Source organism: Numida meleagris, chromosome 2 (assembly GCF_002078875.1).
Source record: "Numida meleagris isolate 19003 breed g44 Domestic line chromosome 2, NumMel1.0, whole genome shotgun sequence".
In the NCBI taxonomy this organism is placed as follows: Eukaryota; Metazoa; Chordata; class Aves; order Galliformes; family Numididae; genus Numida; species Numida meleagris.
Window position 1 is genome coordinate 112028650 of NC_034410.1, and position 12683 is coordinate 112041332.

The 12683-nt window shown below is 43.8% G+C and overlaps 1 protein-coding gene across 2 annotated transcripts in view; it reads left to right on the plus strand.

Moving 5' to 3' along the window:
- Positions 897–12683, plus strand: part of NKAIN3 (sodium/potassium transporting ATPase interacting 3) — a 356427-nt gene continuing 344640 nt past the window's right edge. For both annotated transcript variants that reach the window (XM_021388682.1, XM_021388683.1), the window contains exon 1: positions 897–962. In XM_021388682.1, the coding sequence (XP_021244357.1) occupies positions 909–962 (54 nt within the window). In that variant the 5' untranslated portion in view covers positions 897–908. The remainder of the gene's footprint in view (positions 963–12683) is intronic.

A 12683-nucleotide genomic window follows, 5' to 3' on the forward strand; every position in this document is an offset into this window, starting at 1 on the left:
CGTCCATCTGTAAGAAAAAAAAAAAATTTTAAAGGAAAATGTGTGTATTTTTACCTATTTTCCTTTGGCCCGTCTGTGGCCAAAATGTCTCAACGATGGGGACACGGCCTTCCCTACGTTTCCCTCAGCGCCCACTGAAGACTGGTAGCTGCCGAAGACCCCCAGCCCCAGTTGTCCCGCGCCGGACAGAGGAAGGTGCTCTCTGAGCAGCCCTGTTGCCCTCGCCGCCCCGTTCACCCACGGCTGCGGCAGCGCCTCGGGAACCCTGAGCTTCTCCCCTCAGCGCGGCTCTGCGCCTCAGCACCTGCGCTGACCGCCGCTGGCCTCCACAGAGCGGGATGAGGAACGGGTCAGAGTGCCTCCCCCGCCCACGAACAATGGCCCCGGGCTCCCTCGGCTGCCACACGGGCGGGCGGCTCAGGGGCAGGCTCCGCCCCGCCGTTCCCCGCCCGCCTCAGCCGCCCAAGTCCCGTGAACTTTCCTTGGGCGCCCGCAACAAGCGACCCGCGGCCGCGCTTCTCGGCCACCGCCCCTCGTGGGTTCCGTCCTCGCTCGGAGTCGCGTGTCCCCGGGACGCCCCGAAGAAAGCAGCCCACTCCCCTCACAGCCCTCGCCCGCCCTCAGCCGCTCCCCGTCCCCGCAGCACGCCCCGCCTGGCCCGCCCCGCTCCGCACACGCCCACCCCCGGCCCCTTCCCCACAGCCGGGCTGAGTCCCCGCCGCCGGCTGCGCTCCGCGGGGCGGCTGTCCCTTCGACAAAGGAGGTGGAGAGGCAGAGGCGGGAGGACGGCGAGGAGGAGGGGAGGGGGACGCGGGCGCTCCGTCCGGATGCGCTGAGCCCCCGCTTCGCCCCCGCTTCGCCCAGCAGCGCGGAGGGAAGCCGAGGAGCAGCCGCGGCGCTCCGCCACCATGGGCTGCTGCACGGGGCGCTGCACGCTCATCTTCCTCTGCTCGCTGCAGCTGGTGAGTGCGAGCACGGCCGGGGGGGGCCGGAGCGGCTGCGGTGCGGGGCCGGAGCGGCTGCGGTGCGGGCAGGGGCCGTGGGGCCGGGGGAATACCGTGGCCATCCTCCGCTGTTCTCCTTTTTCACCTCCCTGAAAGCCCCCGGCGCGTCCTCTCCTGCACTTTCCCGGGGTTCCTTTCCTCTGCTTCAGTGTTCCTGAGCGGGTAATTGGGATGAGGAGGACGCGTCTCCCTTTCTTTGTTTACTGAAGTTGGCGTATTTGTTGGTGAGAACAGAGTTGTCACAGGAGCGAAGCGGCCCCGAGCAGCGATAGCCCTTCCTCCGGCTCGTTAGCCGGGTGATAACATAACGCTCTGCCTTCGGCGGTTCGTTCCCGGTCCCGAGAGGATTTTAAAACATTTTTCTTTTTTCTTGTGACTCAGAGTCATCATTTTGCCACATGATCTCTCCTGAGAGGAGCGCTGTGCCGCGCGTGTGGTTACGAGGAGAACGGTGGGATGCGTTGGCCGCTTTCCCCCCTCTAAATCCTTTCTGGATTCCCCCAGCTATCTCTGACAGCACTTTGCAGTGCCCTCCACTTAAATCCAGCACAGAGTATTTCGCTTGACCATCCTCCTCTGTGTCAGGGCTTTGTGCCTGTGCCGACTGCTGTACCTCCATTGTGCTCAGTGCAAGGTACGGGATGGAGCTGAGCGGTGTAGGCACTTGGGTGGTACCCAAAGGCAGGGCAGGCGTGCCATTGTGCTTGTGCTGTGAGGAGAGCTGTGCTTCTACCGTTCGGTCTTTGTTTTTTCTTGTTTTGCATCAGTTTTACAGATGCTCCTATTGACTGCAGGAGAATCACTCCTGATTTACTTCAGTGCGTGTGGGAGGAGAGAGAAACCCTTTTTCTTCAGATATATCCCTCTACCGGTTATGAAGGTTATAATAACTGTATTTACTATTCTGGAGAATTACTTGGAGGCTATAAAAATTGAAGTAAAGTGCGAATAGCCTCCATAATCTGCGGAGAAACGCATATAAAATCTTTCAGGAAAGGATTCGTGTTTTATAAGAGACCTATCAGATCATGTAACAACTTCCAAAAATGACTTTAATGTGCAGCTTTTTCTACGGCACTTACCTGCTTTATAACGTTCCGCTGTCATATCCGTATCTTTCAGGCACTGATAAATGTCTGTGTGGCAAAATGCTTTCACTTTGTTTCATTTTCACTTAAGAATAAGAGCCATGCTTTAGATGCAAGGTGTAGTCTGGTAGATGTGAACTTAGAGCTCAGGTGCTTCCTGTGCTCCCGGTGGTGGCAGTGTTCAATGGATGCCTGTGGAAGTTGTCACCACGGGCGGTTTTAGAGCTTTTCTAACATCTCAGAGGTCATGAGTATAAAGTGTGCACAACGCAGCCACATCCCCAGACGTTGCTGTCATTAAGTGACACCTGTGTCACTTGCATCCAGTTATGGGGAGGTGAAAGGCGTGATACTGGCTGCGGACAGCATTTAGAGGAAGCCTTACAAAAGCCAAAGCATTTGTACTGCTCATTTCTAAGGTTTGGGGAGTACAGGTGATTTACACAACTTGAGGAAAAACTTTAGGAAAAGAGATGAGCATGTACGTTAAAATTGTTTACCTTAGTCGTATTCTGCTGAAGTCAGATAAGGGTCTGTGAGCAGTTCTGCCTGAACCTTAGGATTTACCTTCAGATATCACCTGAGAAAGATGGACCTTATAAAAAATGGTGGGCAACGCCTTCTATGGCATACAGACAGTCAGCCATACCATGTAGACATGCTGTAGCATACCCTGTAGGTTCTTTTTGCTATAAAATGACATGAAATAAAAAGCCAAATTCCTGGAAAGATGTTCATACCCAATATTCGGTTCTTTTTTTAAAGAAATATGCAGTGTGTTATAGTCTTTATAGCACAGCTTCTTCATTCATTGAAACTGGCTTCCTCTCTGACATTTGTCTGGCGTGTACGTTTGTGTGCTGCTGGGATGAGGAATTACGAGCTGGGAAGAACAATGGTTACTGCATGAGACTCTATATGATACTCATACCCTTAAAAATTAAGTGTATAAACTTCAAGAAGATTTTCTTGTAATTTTCAATGCTGTTTGTCTGTCAGAGATTTTGACATAAGATGAAAATAGTTTTCAGCTGTGTTTTGATCCATGAAAATGTATATTTCTGATTGACAGCTTTTCCGTTTCGTACTAAATACATCTCAATATTGAGTCCAGTAATCCCACGGTCGTTCTGTACTGAGTCTCATACCATTTAATGATATTATCATTCTTCACACCCATCTGTGTGCATCCCCATCTCTATGTGTGCCGTGGGATTCTGGAGATAGTCGCAGAGGTGGTTGGCTGGGTGGCACCAGCGCTGGAATTGCTGCTAACAATGTGCTGTCCTGAGCAGTTTCCGTACACCTCTGCAGGTTTATTCTGCTTCTAGAATCCGGGGGAATTTTGCCTAAGAACAGTGTTGTGCCCCCTGCGTTTAAACCCTGTGATCTCTGTCACTGTTCAAAGTGAAGCATTGTAATATGCCATTTCCAAAGTTGTCAGGCTAATAACTCAGAAGTGTGTGCGTATCTTAATGACAGATTTATGCATAAAAAGATGATTAGGAGCTATGTATACGTCTGGAAAATATATCATATGGATATATGAGTCCTTTGGATTGCAGCCATAATTCTCACTAGTGCCATCAGAAGTCACAGACGTTGGCCTCCTCTGTAGTAGCAAATTAAAGCAGCTGCCATGGATGGTGTCTGCTATAGTAGCCACTACGCCAGAGAAAACTGCAACAGAAAAATGCTTAAAAAATAAAGCAAATAAAAAAATTAAATTCTGGAAGGGGTAAATTGGCAAAGAATTGCAGAGAAGTTTAGCTGTGTGAATCCAATTGATGTTAATATGTGTCACACAGTGGAAGCCATCATGCTGCTTAGAAAATGTGTTTCTGAGTAACTACCATTGCAGGATAATTTTGTTTTAACATTTACAGTAAGTGGAAGTTTTTGCTACCTAGAAGCATAAAGATAAGCAAACGCAAAGAACTATAAGTAACAGATCGTGAATGAGATTTTCAAAATAGTGAATGGAAGATAAACAGAAGGTGCTCAGTCCCCTTTACTGCTTTGAAAATCTCATTTCATGCCTCTTTCTTTGCTGCACTGAGTTCATTGTATAGATTCTGATTTAGCAGTCTGCGTTCTGCCTAGCTGTTGGCATAGAGCAGTCTATCCCCTGTTTAACCTGTTACGTTCCAGACAGTTTGTGTCAACAGACCCCATGGGGAAGTGATTCTCATGGAAACACAGCTTCTGTATACCAATGTTTTGACCAAGTCACTGGCAATTGCAGTTGGTTGTTTTAACAAACTGATTCTTCTCTGAATATTCATGTTGGTGATTGCAATTAACGTTAATTATAACAATGCAGACAAATCCTTACCCTTGGAGCTGAGACTGTAAATTAGTCTAAATTAGACTGAATGTAACGTTTCACTATTTTTTACTAAAATCCCACTATTTATAGTTACGTGAGGAAGTGAAAGATGCCTTGCACAGATTTTCTTCTCATTTGAAAATGATTTATAAAGCTGTAAACTAACTTCTATTAATATGCCTTTTGACTATCTTACAGTTAGGCTGTCTGTGCTTGTATATTAGAGATAACAGCAGTTACTTAGTTAACAGCTCACAGATTCAAGAGATTTGATAGATTGAGGAGGTAAAATCTCTGAACCGATAAATTGTAGCATCTTTTTATGTTGGTAAAAGAATCACGGGCCCATTGATTTGGAGATGAAGCATCTGTCCACTGATAAAGGAGGAGGAAGCGTGAGAGAGCGAGCATTGCACTAACAGGGATGAGGGAAACTGGGATTTTAGCCCTGAACAGTATGCTGGTTGCAGGATGCTTCCCTGCTGAGAAAACTGATGGGGGAATGGTGTTTTGCTCAAATAACTCAAAACAACATTCCCGAATCATGTAACTGTTTCTAGTGGCTGTGCCAAAGAGACTGATATGCTTGTTTTGCGGGTGTGTGAATGCCCTTAATGTTAACATTAGAAGTAACAGGCTGTGTCCAGGCAACTGCTTGAGTTACATCTTTGTAAGTTAAAATCCAAAATATGTGTTTGGTTGCATCTTTTTCAGGATCTCCGTCAACAGGAATGAGAGAGTAATCACTAGCAATAAATGTTTTTCACTTTGTTTTCTGGTTTTATAGAATTGTTGGAAGATGCTTGTTTTTAAAGCACATTTTTAGTCCATCAGTACTGCACATTTAACCGCTCCACACACCAGCAATTCAGCCTCAGTAGTGAAATTCCCTCCTTGTAAAGCTACATGCCATACTTCTTTCAGTTCAGTCACCCAAAGTTGGGAACTCAGGACTTCAGGAACTCTGGACTTGCAGAGCTGTCTGAAAATTCTGAACTGTTGAGTCTGCTACAGAAGCCATGCGGCAGTTCCTTTGGTTTTGGCTTTGTTCACCACAGCAGGCTACTTTGCTATTGTTCCTTGCTGCTCTGTGATTGACAGTCTACTGTCATATAGAAATATAAAGAATATCTTCCACAGTGTTGAAGTGAAAGATTTAAAGTTTTAATGATAATGATGGAAATTAATTCTCTGACAGTTGTACATTATATAGCTCTCCTTCCTGTCTGTAAGAACAGTAGGTTTTGGAAATATTTATTTCAAGAATATTGGAGGATGGAGCTCATCTGCTTCTATTTGAAGATATGCTACGTCCTGCCACTACAAGACTTTTGAGACTGGGAAGCAAAGATTGAATTTTTGAAAACCATTGAAATTCAGAAGAGTAGCGCTGTTGGATCCAAACAGAGTTTGGGTAGGACTTGCAGAACTTCAACACAGAAGAGTTTTGTGCTTATAGATCAAGTGAGATTGACTGCACCAGCAGTTAGTTGGATGGTGTTGAAATCTTACTGTGGTTTCTGAAGTCTTAATCTAAAGTGGAAACTTGTATGACTAGATAATATTAAATCGTGTTTTTCAATGTCTATGTTCTTTACATGTGTCTTGGATGTATAAAGTGGATCCTTTCAGCTTGGGGGCCAATTTGTTAAGTTGGTAATAAGTAACCAAACCACAGTTCTTCTATTTTTCAGGAAAAGGTTTTGTATCTTAGCTTCTCTATGATATCCAAGTTATTCTTGCATACAGATAAAGGAATTTAACTGATTAGGTGAGCAAAGAATCCAACCAGTCACACAGGTGACTGGCCCTGGTATTGCACAAGAAAAGTGAGTGGAGGTTCTATACTTCACTTGAGTAGGACCAGCATCAGTTCACATGTTCAGTACAGATATTGGTAAGACAGTCACTTATTAGATGTGCACGGTGGAAGGAGAGAGAACATACCCAGGAGGAAATTCAGATAAAATATTAGGGGAAAAAACGTCACAGTGAGAGCAGTCATACAATGGAGCATGTTTTACAGGAAAGCTGATGAGTTTCCACCATTGACTAATTTTAAAAGCCTTATGAATATAGCTCTGAAAATTTTGTTCTAACTTTGAAGTGTACCTTATGTATTGGGCCTTGCCATGAGTAAGGGTTTTACCATGTAACTTTTGGAGGTAATTTTCACCTTAGATTATCTCATGACTATAAGGTTTTGCTGGAGCATAACAAATAAGGGCATTCAAGCCTCTATTAAGAGGATATTTAAAATACACAGTAATTTAGGCTGTTTTGAGATAATTGGCTTCTTAATTCGTTGTGGGCATAATACTGTGGAAATAGGTTTGAAAAGGCAATAACCGTTCTAGTATTCAGTTGAATCTCTGAATATCCAACTTCAGTGTTAAATTAAATGACAAGTACCTATGATGACCCTGTTATTTATAATTTCAGAAAGAATATTTCTGTGATACAATATAGTATGTCAGATCTTTTGAGCTTACTTGTATTGAAGCAAAATACATTTTATCCATTCAGACCTGTAATTAATCACTAAGCAAGACTGCTGACATCTTGGGGCAGAGAGCCTGTTATTTTCATCTGTATGGGGAAATGAACTGCACATTTTTGGTTCTAGATGAGTGACTGTGTGGTTCAAGAGACTGATAATATGATACAGAGTTTTTCACCTCTAGGTCATGTGTTGAAATTCTCTGCAAGTCAAATGAGGGCAGAAGTTGTTATGCCTCATATGAAATGCTGGCTATCTTGATATGGTGTCAATATAAAAATATCATAGAATCATAGAATTAGCTAGGTTGGAAAAGACCTACAAGATCACCTAGTCCAACCATCCACCTACCACCAACAACCCCACTAAACCATGTCTCCCAATGCTATATCTAAACGTTTCTTGAACATCTCCAGGGACGGTGACGCAACCACCTCCGTGGGCAGCCCGTTCCAGTGCCTGACCACTCTTTCAGAAAAGTAGTATTTCCTAACATCCAGCCTAAATCTCCCCTGGCACAACTTGAAGCCATTCCCCCTCGTCCTGTCACTAGTTACAAGAGAGAAGAGGCTGACTCCCAGCTCACTACAGCCTCCCTTCAGGTAGTTACAGAGAGCGATAAGGTCTCCCCTGAGCCTCCTCTTCTCCAGACTGAACAATCCCAGCTCCCTCAGCTGCTCCTCATAAGGCCTGTGCTCCAGACCCCTCACCAGCTTTGTCGCCCTCCTCTGAACACGCTCCAGGGCCTCAATGTCTTTTTTGCAGTGAGGGGCCCAAAACTGGACACAGTACTCGAGGTGGGGCCTCACTAGGGCTGAGTATATCAGTATCAGTATATCATCCTCATATGAGTCCTAATTTTCACTGATGGGGGATTTATTAGGAGGATCAAGGAGGTGGCCATGGATTTTGAAGACCAAAGTGATTTTTTTTGCTGATATTTTCTTCAGGTCATAATTTCAGTGGCGCTAGCAAGACAGAGTAATGAAGCTCGCATTGCTTCTGCTAGTACTGGAAGTGGTATCTTAGTTTGGGATGCGAGCATAGGGAGGCATTTATAAACTTCATGTCACATTAAATCAAAATGAAAAATAATGTTTAAAAAATGCATTGATTTTGTGTGGATTTCATCTGTTTCATGGGTCAGGAAGAGAATATTTCTTTTTATTTAGTATATTTTGCCTTAAAAATAAAATTCAGGCAATAGCAAGTGGAAAATTTCTCACTTTGAATCTTGAAGCCACTTGTATTAGTTTAAAATGAAACAGTTTCCTTCTCATCTGTCATATATTCATAGAATTTCTGGGGTTGGAAGGGACCTCAAAGATCATCAAGTTCCAACCACTCTGTTACATGCAGATCAAGTACTAGATCAGGCTGCCCAGGGCCCTATCCAACCTGGACTTGAACACCTCCAAGGGAGGGGCATCCACAACCTCTCTGGGCAGTCTGTGCTGGCACCTCATCACTCTCTCAGTGAAAAACTTCCTCCTGATATTCAACCTAAATCTTCCCCCCTTTAGTTTAAAACCATTTCCCCTTGTCCTATCACTATCTACCCATGTAAAAAGTTGATTTCCCTCCTGTTTATAACCTCCCTTTAAATATTGGAAGGCCGCAATGAGGAGTCACTGCAGCCTTCTCCAGAATGAACAAGCCCAGTTCCTTCAGCCCATCTTCCCAGGAGAGGTGCTCCAGACCTCTGAATATCTGCTAAAGCTCTACATCTTTCCTGTTTTGGGGGCCCCAGACTTGGATGCAGAATTCCAGATCGGGCTTCACAAGGGTAGACCATAGAAGGACAGTCCCCTTCCTCTCCCTGCTGGCCACCACTCTTCTGATGCAGCCCCGGTTACTGTTGGCCTTCTGAGCTGTAAGCACACACTGCTGTCTCATGCTGTTTTTCATCAACCAGGGCCCCTGAGTCCTTCTCAGCAGGGCTGCTCTCAAGGAGTTCTCCCAGTCTGTATATAAAACTAGGATTGCTCTGACCCAAGTGCAAAACTTTGCACTTTGATTTGTTGAACCTCATTAGGTTCACGTGGACCCACCTTTCAAGTTTATCAAGGTCCCTCTGTATGGCATCCCTTCCTTCTGCTGTGTCAACTGCACCACTCAGCTTGGTGTTACCGGCAAACTTGCTGAAGGTGTGCTCAATCCCATCATCTGTGTCACTGATAAAGATGTTAAAGTGTACCAGCCCAGCAACCACATCAGCCAGCTCCTTAGAACTCTGAGATGCATGTTTTCCAACCTCATAGACTATACACAGTCAGTCTCATGAGGAAGTCTTGGACTTGCTCTGACCTTACAGTGGGGGGGAGTTTGCTCCCCTAGTTTGCAGGGATGTGAGGTTCACAGATGTGAGAAATGTGAGAATCCTGGCTGATGGTGAAGACTGAGGCAAAGAACTCACTGAATACCTCAGCCTTCTCCGTATCTGCTGTAGTCAGTTCTTAGCAAGAACAGTTAATGTGAATCTTCCTAAAGGGTGTGCCAGCAGGTTTCTGATGATACACTGCTACACTCAGTGAGACTTGCCGTTCCCTGACAGAGCAGTGCCAGCAGATTTATTTTATTATTATTTTTTTAAATGTGTGACTAGTGAAACATTGGTGATCTCACCAAGGATCTGTGCCCTTAGCAGAACTGTAAGGTGGATTTAATCACTGTTCTCTGATCTTAGGAACATACAGAATACTTAAGATGCTGGTAATAAAAATGTTGTAAAAGATTTTATTTTAGTCTTTTTATTTTTTACTATACTTCCTTATCATCTTGTTCTTCTTCAAATACTGTCATAACTTGCATGTAATCCTAGCTCAGATGGATTCTTCTAATGCTGTGGTGATTTGGGACTTGTTCTTACAAGTTGCTGAATGCCCTCCAGCTCTCATTAAAATCCCTGAAAGTCATTCTTGTACATATACGCTCTTCATAATGATAAGTTCAAGCAAAAGTGGCAGCAAACCCCTTCCAACTATCAAGTGCCAGCATTGCAGTAAAATGAGAGTAAAAAGAAAAGTTTTCTACTTAATAAAATAAGTGGTCTTGTCCAGAAGATTATTCCTTATTGAAGTTGACACCAAGAAATAGTAAAATGGAAAATTTTGATGATAAAGTGATTGGAAAAACAATTACTTGTTGTGTGACTCTCTTCTTGAGCACCCACAGGATTTTTTTGTTTTATTAGTACCAAATTTTTAGCTGAGAGTGAGTATAAACATATATAAAGAACATATGTTTGAGAATGAGCCAAAGAGAACTTCCCTAGGAAGAGTTTTGACACACACCGAAGAAGCTGCAGATAAAGGAAAGGAGGAAGAATAACTGGGAGATGAACCATAAACAGAAAGATTCTAATATGCTTTTATACTGAGGGAAATGATGGGAGCAGGGGAAGAATTGTAGAAAAGATCATTATAAACAAGGTGAGATGTTAGAGCCCTCTTCCATGCACAGATTAAAGTTAACTCTGTGTGTGGGAGGAATTCTTCTCTAAGGTTTCACCAAAAATAAGATCTTAAGAAAATAACTTTTATCTTATCTAACATGTGTCAAGGTGAGCGTGTTTAGATTTTAACTGGAACAGAAACGTTGCTGCTCCTACAGATTGTCTGAATAATTTACATCATAAAAACCTCAAAAGCCTCTCTGCCCTCTAATGCACATAAGGATACTCTGCTCAGAGAACTGAAGAAGGACGGTCGACTTGCTATCTCTACAAGTGCTGAAGATTATTTAATCAGTCTATGATCAGTCAGCCATACATTTTGAAGGTACCTGTTTCAGTGTATCCATTAATGTTCATGTTCAGAATGCACTTAAAAATCTCCACATTTGGAACCAGTTCTGGGTGCTTCCAGTTGATTCTTGTGTTGATGAAAGTTGCTGATTTGTGCTCAGCTTCATCTTTCTTCTGATAAACTGTTCCTGTTCTCATCAACATAAAATGCTCTGGTGCTCAGCTGTGAAATGATAATACTATTTCCATTCTGTCTTAGAGCCTGTTCCTCTTTTTTATTGAGCGAGATGATTGGTTCCCAGCTCTCCTGCCAGTAACTTCAGAACAACTTCCAAGCTTTAGTCTTCACCAGCTTTATTAAAATAGGATTCAGATGCTGTTCATCCCAGCCTCAGACCAGTGGGTCAAATTAACCAGTGAACATCTGGATTAAGGTTCTCCTCGTCCTGAAAATATCCTTCACTACTGTAGTTATGTTGTCCCATAACTGTACCCTTAGCTAAAAATACAGTCATTCTAGAGAACTGGAAGTGTCAAAGGTGTTAGCAATTGCAAACAATGGATGGAATTGCTCAGTTAAAAAAAATAAAAAATTAATACTAGTGAGTAGCATACTGTCATAAACAAGAATAAATCTCCTGTTTGGAGGATCCATACATGTATTTCTCTAACTTCTTTACCTCCGCTAGAAAAAGTAAATATGCGTGGAAATCATAGAATCATAGAATGAATCATAGAATGGCCTGGGATGAAAAGGACCTCAAAGATCATGGAGTTTCAACCCCCCTGCTGAGAGCAGGGTTGGCAACCACTAGACCAGGCTGCCCACAGCCACATCCAGCCTTGCCTTGAATACCTCCAGAGACGGGGCATCCACAACCTCCTTGGGCAACCTATTCCAGTGCATCACCACCCTCTGAGTGAAAAACTTCCTCCTAATATCTAACCTAAATCTCCCCTGTCTCAGCTTAAAACCATTCCCCCTTGTCCTATCGCTATCCACCCTCGTGAACAATCGATCCCCCTCCTGTTTATACGCTCCCTTCAAGTATTGGAAGGCCACAATGAGGTCTCCCCGGAGCCTTCTCTTCTCCAAACTAAACAAGCCCAGTTCCCTCAACCTTTCCTCATAGGAGAGGTGCTCCAGCCCTCTGATTATCTCGGTGGCCCTCCTCTGAACTCGTTCCAAGAGCTCTGCATCTTTCTTGTAGTGGGGGCCCTAGGCCTGGATGCAGTACTCCAGATATGGTACCGTGGTATGATATGGTACTGCGGTCCATTTCTCCTCACTTGTAGAAAAACCAAGCGCAGGGTTGTTATCTCAGTGAATCACATCCATACAGCATGAATAGGATTTAATTTAGTCTAAACCACTGGTAGCTGTGGTTCTTCACCTTGTGGTGATTGCACAGCATTAGAAAAAAGGGTGGCTGGTTTAGGGAAGGCGGCAATATGAACAATGGATAATGAGTGATACACGAAAACTGAGCTAGTAGTGTAATTTACTGTAATGCTGCTGTCAGAGAACTTGCAATGGGAGACCTGGAATGGAAGAAATCCTTCCCAGTTCCTGTTTATGATAGCAGATTAGACATATGATTGGCAGTAGCCTAAATCCAAACTTCATTCAAATATCACAGAAGAGTTTAAGTGTATTGAAGTATTTTAGATGCCTTGAATGGCTTTCGGTGGTATTTCTAATGTATAATTTAATCATAGTGGTTTGATGAAAGACAAATCTGATCGAGTTGTACCAAAATTAACCACAAAGTGCCAAAGTTGATTTAAATTGAATTAATGTGATAAAGTCCTTCATTTCTCTAAATGTCTTTCATTTTTTTTTTCTGTTAGGTAAATAGATATAGTTAAGACCATAGAATGACTTGGGTTGGAAGGGACCTCACGGATCATCAAGTTCCAACCGCCCTGCCACAGCCAGGATTGCCAACCGCTAGATCAAGTACTAGATCAGATTGCCCAGGGCCCCATCCAACATGGCCTTAAAGATAAATGAGTT